This window comes from Amia ocellicauda, chromosome 7 (genome assembly GCF_036373705.1).
Source record: "Amia ocellicauda isolate fAmiCal2 chromosome 7, fAmiCal2.hap1, whole genome shotgun sequence".
NCBI classification, from domain to species: domain Eukaryota; kingdom Metazoa; phylum Chordata; class Actinopteri; order Amiiformes; family Amiidae; genus Amia; species Amia ocellicauda.
The window spans coordinates 38061441-38068037 of NC_089856.1; the positions used below are offsets into that span (position 1 = coordinate 38061441).

Genomic DNA, 6597 nt, shown 5'->3' on the forward strand with positions numbered 1-6597 from the left:
TGGCTATGATGCTTAAGGCCATGTCACATCCAGCAGTGAATATCTACAGAACAGTGAACCCTAAGGCTCATACATTTTTGGTGATTAAAACTAGTACAAACATCTGCCAAAGTTGATGAAGCCAAGTTGATAGGACACAAAACACAGCTGCTGTACACCAATGATAATTACAGCATTTCATTTCAGCCACATCATGACATTCCTTATGTAGACCTCTACCTCCATCATGTGGAAAAACTTGTAAATTGCATTCTGCATCTTGACTTACACAAGAATGAAAACTTCACATGTATGCTGAAATTAAGTGAAAAATACAATGGAACCTTCCGTAATTGATGCATGCATGCAAGCAAGACTATTATATTATAGTCCAGTGAGACTGAAATATGCACTACAAATGACAAAAGATTGAAAACCTCAAATGTATACTACAATGGATTGAAATTGAAAATTACACATTTAACAACACATGCATTTAAACTACAAATACCTTCTAAAATCTGAAACCTACTGATACAGCTTGGAAGCCTTAAAAGTTGCATGCAAGTTCTAGTTATTATTATTATTTTTATTTCTTGACAGACACCCTTATCCAGGGTGACTTACAAAATATAATATATGTGATTAAGTCATGGGTGTGCATGTGTGTGTGCATTGCAATGTCACCCTGCTGTATTTAGTTAATTGGTACACAGTAGAGTTTGTGGCCCCACTCCTAGTTGTGCTGGTTGAGCAGGAGGTGATTGCTCCTGTGTTCAGCGAAGTGCATATGAGCTGGACTCTTGCTTTCCAGCTGTGCATATAGTTTGTTTGTTGTAACAGTTTTCAGTGAGGACAGAGGCGCTCCTCTTCCAGAGCTGGTTCCAGTCAAGGCCCACTTAGCAGGTACGCCTTGTGGCAAACTTCCTTACCAGTCCACTGCCCTCCTCCCTTGCAAAGAATTGATTATACAGTAACCCCTCCCGCTTTGGGCAATGATTTTGACTTGAAAAATAGCAATAGGTTGCGAATGCAACCACAGTTATCTGAAAAAGAAACTATTGCCCAAAGGCTGCAAGGTTGCTCAAGTTCCCAGTCTCCTGGCAAAGAGGATGTTCCTCTGTGTGCGTATCCTTATATACAAACAGAAAACAGGAAGGGACTGTTTTTCCAATAAGTTCACATGGGAAATGGCTTGACCCCTACCCCTTTGGGCAATGCTTTATTTTTCATATAACCATGGTTGCATACGCAACCTATCGTCTCATGCATTGTAGCACCCCCTGTTCCAGTTGAGAGTAGTCTGAAGATGGGGCTAATTATGGGGGGACTATATAAATCCTTCACTAAGCAAACCATGGGAGAAGGTGATGAGCTAGGTCAGTGCTATAGACACACTGCAGCTAGTGTGTAACCTATAAGCTATTATGGACTGAAATATACAGATACATGCACACACAGGGAGTAGTGAATGTTATTAATGGTTGCAATATGGAAGTGTGTATTGCAGACTATTTGTTAAAAAAAAAATGTTATATTTATGCTAATATAGTTTTGTAATTTTTGCATTTTTGGTTGCATGCAATTGCAATTGCACCATAGTTGATTTATGTGCACACTGTATTCCTTTTTCAATAATATAAATCACCCACATTACAGGAATACTAGCACAAACAAATGTCTCTGTCAAAATTAAAATAAGATCTTTTTTTATATTTGATGTATCATCAAGGAGAGAAGTTGCTCTTATGTGACAAATATTGTATATAGGGGAGATTTGAATCCAACATTTAGATTTAATCTGGATTTAGAGGTCACATTTTTCTGACTGGCCACGGCTTACACAATTCATGGCCCTATATGTATGCAAATATAGAGATTTATCTACTCTAACACTTAGCTGTTTTAAGCTTTAGAATACACTGTGATTCAGTAAAATGTCTTTGTTACTTAAGCATGCATGAAGTTAGCAAATTAATTTCAGTGAACAATTAATAAGATATGAGTTCAATTGAATTAATGATTTCTTATTGCTCAAGGAGATTAAAGCACTGAAGTCACCAATGAGAATTCATGCTTTGGTGCTTCATTTAATTTAAGCACGTGAGATATGCATTGCACTATAAAAGCTATTTGAACAAAAGTATTTTGGTTCTAAACAAGGAAGGGGGAATAGATATCAATGTTGCTGCTTGCAGAAATAGTATTAATTATTTTTTTTGCAAGGGCTGAAAAGCCAGTTTGTCAGCCCTATGGAACACAAGACCTGCCTCAGTTTTCAAAAGAAGGCGACATCATTATAGGAGGTGTTTTCTCATTCCATGTAAACCCTATTCTTGTGAATCCTGAATTTAAAGCCAGTCCAGAGCAAATACAATGTAAAGGGTAAGTGTTTTTGTTTTATAATTATTTTAAATGAAACCTACAATATTTGAATGAATGTAATACAAATTTCAAATGCAATTATTTAAAATTGAAAAATATGTCTAAAAGAATACAATCAGTCACTTGTATTAGTAGCAGCATGAGTAAGAGTGACAGTGGTAGAAGTAATAGTATTAGTAGGCTAATTATTCCTTAAATGTTACACATTTTATGAAAATAATGAATGTTTTTTGCCTACAGTTTACATCCTGCACAATTTCAATATTCTCAGACATTGATCTTTGCCATTGAAGAAATAAATAACAGGTCAGATATCCTTCCAAATGTTTCCTTGGGCTATAAAATCTATGATTCCTGTCGCACTGTAAGTATGTCTATAAAATCATCACTGGCTTTAATGAACGTGGAGCAAACAAATCTCTCAGACGAGCCCTGCATCAAACCAACCACTGTCCATGCAATCATAGGAGAAACTAGTTCCACACCAACAATAGGAATTGCAACAACAGTTGGACCCTTTGGAATACCAGTGGTGAGAGGTGTTTAGTTAATGTGAAATAGAGAAAAAATATATGTCTGAATATGTCTGTATTTCTATATATCTGTCTATCTATGTATATATGCATCTATCTATCTGTAGGTATGTGTGTGTATTAGTGCATTCAATCAATCAATCAACAAAAGTTATTCTCTTCTAGAAAAGTATATATAAAAATGTTTTTTTATCTAACCTTTAATTTGGATCACAATATGTTTGGTAGAAAATTAAGAAATGAAAGACTGAAGGAAAGGTTTAGAAACATTTTCAATTTGACTAAAATAAAATAATTAATTTTAACCCAGAGAAATCACTACAATTGATTTAGCTTTTGCACAGGATGTCTCCTACTATAAAAAAAATAAACAAGCATTCAAAAGTAGAAAAGTCAAAGGAAATGGACAAGAATCTCCATATTATGTTTCTTCCTCACATTTTTTCCATTATATATCTATGCAGATCAGTCATTTTGCTACCTGTGCATGCCTCAGTAACAAGAAGGAGTTCCCCACCTTCTTCAGGACAATCCCAAGTGATTATTACCAAAGCAGAGCACTGGCAAAGCTTGTCAAGCATTTTGGATGGACCTGGGTTGGGGCAATTAGGACTGATGATGATTATGGCAACAATGGGATGGCTACTTTTATACAAGCTGCCCAACAGGAGGGGATTTGTATTGAATATTCAGAGGCCATTTATAGAACTGATCCTAGAGAGAAATTCCTGAAAGTTGCAGACATTGTTAAAAAATCTTCATCAAAGGTAATTGTTGCTTTTACAACATATTTGGAAATGGATTTGTTGGTAAAAGAACTGCTGATTCAGAATGTCACAGGCCTCCAGTGGGTGGGCAGTGAGGCATGGATTACCGATAGGTACCTGCTATCATCAGAAAGTAACAAAATCCTATATGGAGCAATTGGCTTGTCAGTTCCAAATGTAGAAATACCAGGTCTGAAAGAATTCCTTCTAAATGCCCGTCCATCGAACACACCTGGAAACACTGGCTTCAATGAGTATTGGGAAAATATCTTCAATTGTAGCATAACAGATGGAAATGGAAATACATGCACAGGGATGGAGTCTTTGAAAGAAAGAAATAACCAATACACTGCTGTCTCAGACATAGTGATATTATACAATGTGTATAAAGCAGTGTATGCTGTAGCTCACTCATTACATCATCTGTTTACATGCACAAACGGCCAAGGACCTTTTCAAAATAAAACATGTGCAAACAAAAACAAGACAGAACCATGGCAGGTAAATAAATGGTTTATCTTTATGTTGTTTAGAAGTAAAAAATATATCTAATTAAATAGTAGTAACATACATCTGAAAATTAAGTTCATATATGTTATATAGTTATTCCTTATTGAATTGAGAACTAAAGGATTTGTATTTAATAGTTATTCTACAAATATCCACATGTGTTTAGTAGTAACAATATCTATACGTATATATTAAAATTGTACTGCAGAGAGGATAGTTTGCAAAGGTTCAGAACTGAATATTAGATTTTTTCCTGTAGGTATTACATTACCTGAAGGAACTAAACTTCACAACCTGGAATGGAGAGAAGGTGTATTTTGATGAAAATGGGGATCCAGCAGCACGATATGCTTTAGTGAACTGGCAGCATACAAATAAAGGCATCACAAGACTTGAAGTTATTGGTCTATATGATGCCTCCTTACCAGAGGGGCAGAGATTTGTAATGAATGAAGTCAGTGCAATGTGGGCTGGTGATCGGGATGAGGTAATATATGTACTGGCTGAAACAGACGCAAAGAAACATTCACATACAAACATACATACATATCAAATAAAATAATAATAATAGCTAGTATACTCTTAACTCTAATTTTGCTTTATTTTATATTAAACCTCTGACTTCATAGCACTGTGTTTCAGGTGCCAAAGTCAGTCTGCAGTGAGAGCTGCCTTCCAGGGACTCGTAAGGCAATTGTCAAAGGAAAGCCAATCTGCTGCTTTGACTGCATTCCATGTGCTGAGGGAGAAGTCAGTAATACAACAGGTAAGTGATAACTGACAGGGGTATATAAGCAAACAATAAAAAACTAAAACTAAAAACTACAGCAGCAGCAAAATAATAATAATAATTACACTGCTTTTAGGAGCACAATTCTTGTAATTTGTGTACTGCTTATTTATTGTTTATTTATGTATCAAAGACCTTGGTATTGCTTAAATGTAATGTTTTTTCATGATTTACCATTAATTTAAAACTAAGTTAACAAATAGTCCTGTATCAGGAAGTGTAAAATGTTATTCTGTTTTTAAGGAAAGAGAAATGCATAGTCATTTACTTTTTTTCTACTTTCAGATTCAGTGGATTGTGCTAAGTGCCCTGCAGAATATAGAACAAATGAGCAAAAAACTCAGTGTCTCTTAAAAACAATTGAATTTCTTTCTTTTCAAGAATCAATGGGAATAGTATTAGTAACATGTTCTGTGTTTGGAGCTTGTCTGACCATAACAGCAGCAATCATTTTTTTCTGGTACAGATATACTCCAATAGTCAGAGCCAATAACTCTGAGCTCAGTTTCCTCCTGCTCTTCTCATTAACTCTGTGTTTCCTTTGCTCACTTACTTTCATTGGCCAGCCCTCTGAGTGGTCCTGTATGTTGCGCCACACAGCATTTGGCATCACATTTGTCCTGTGCATCTCTTGTGTTCTGGGGAAAACAATAGTGGTGTTAATGGCCTTCAGGGCTACACTGCCAGGCAATAATATTATGAAATGGTTTGGGCCCACACAGCAGAGGTTAAGTGTTCTTGCTTTCACACTCATACAGGTCCTGATTTGTGTCCTTTGGTTGACAATTTCACCCCCTTTTCCTCACAAAAATACAAAATACTATATAGAAAAAATAATTCTAGAGTGTGATGTAGGATCAGCAGTGGGGTTTTATGCTGTGTTAGGGTATATTGGATTCCTCTCTGCCATGTGCTTTGTGCTGGCTTTTCTGGCTCGTAAACTGCCTGATAACTTCAATGAAGCCAAATTCATCACATTCAGCATGCTCATATTCTGTGCAGTCTGGATCACCTTTATCCCAGCTTATATCAGCTCTCCTGGCAAGTTCACTGTAGCTGTGGAGATATTTGCCATTTTAGCTTCTAGTTTTGGTTTACTTTCATGTATTTTTGTCCCCAAATGTTACATTATTCTATTAAAACCTCAAAAGAATAACAAGAAACATCTAATGGGTAAAATGACCTGTAAATCACTTTAATAAACAACAAACCAGAGTCCTTACATGTCTTCCATTTCCCTTTGTATTATTAAAAAAACTGCCTATAAGCCATTGCGTGTGTCACACAAACAATCCCTTCCTGTTTGCAGTACACCCAGTGCACAGTACAACAGCACCATGGTGTGGTGTGGTACTGCACAGTGTTGCAGTACACCTGGCGCATGTTACACCTGTGCCCCCCATTATTATTTTATTATTCTTATTGTTTATTTCTTAGCAGATACCCTCATCCAGGGCGACTTACAAAATATAGGTGCAATTCAAAGTGCAAAAATACAGTACAGTTCAAGGCATAAAATATTACAAATTCCAATTTACAAATTACAGTGCAATTCAAATCATAATACATTTTACATATTTCAATTTACACAAGTGTATACAATATATGAGGTCTTACATCCTGGATTGTAAAA

General features: G+C 35.9%; 1 protein-coding gene across 1 annotated transcript; it reads left to right on the forward strand.

Moving 5' to 3' along the window:
* Positions 1–2161: 2161 nt before the first annotated feature.
* LOC136754138 (extracellular calcium-sensing receptor-like) lies at positions 2162–6163 on the forward strand. The gene is made up of 6 exons (XM_066710470.1): positions 2162–2364; positions 2605–2896; positions 3362–4165; positions 4434–4661; positions 4817–4940; positions 5250–6163. Exons 1-6 carry the CDS (start codon positions 2162–2164, stop codon positions 6161–6163), a joined length of 2565 nt encoding a protein of 854 aa, XP_066566567.1.
* The last annotated feature ends 434 nt before the right edge of the window (positions 6164–6597 follow it).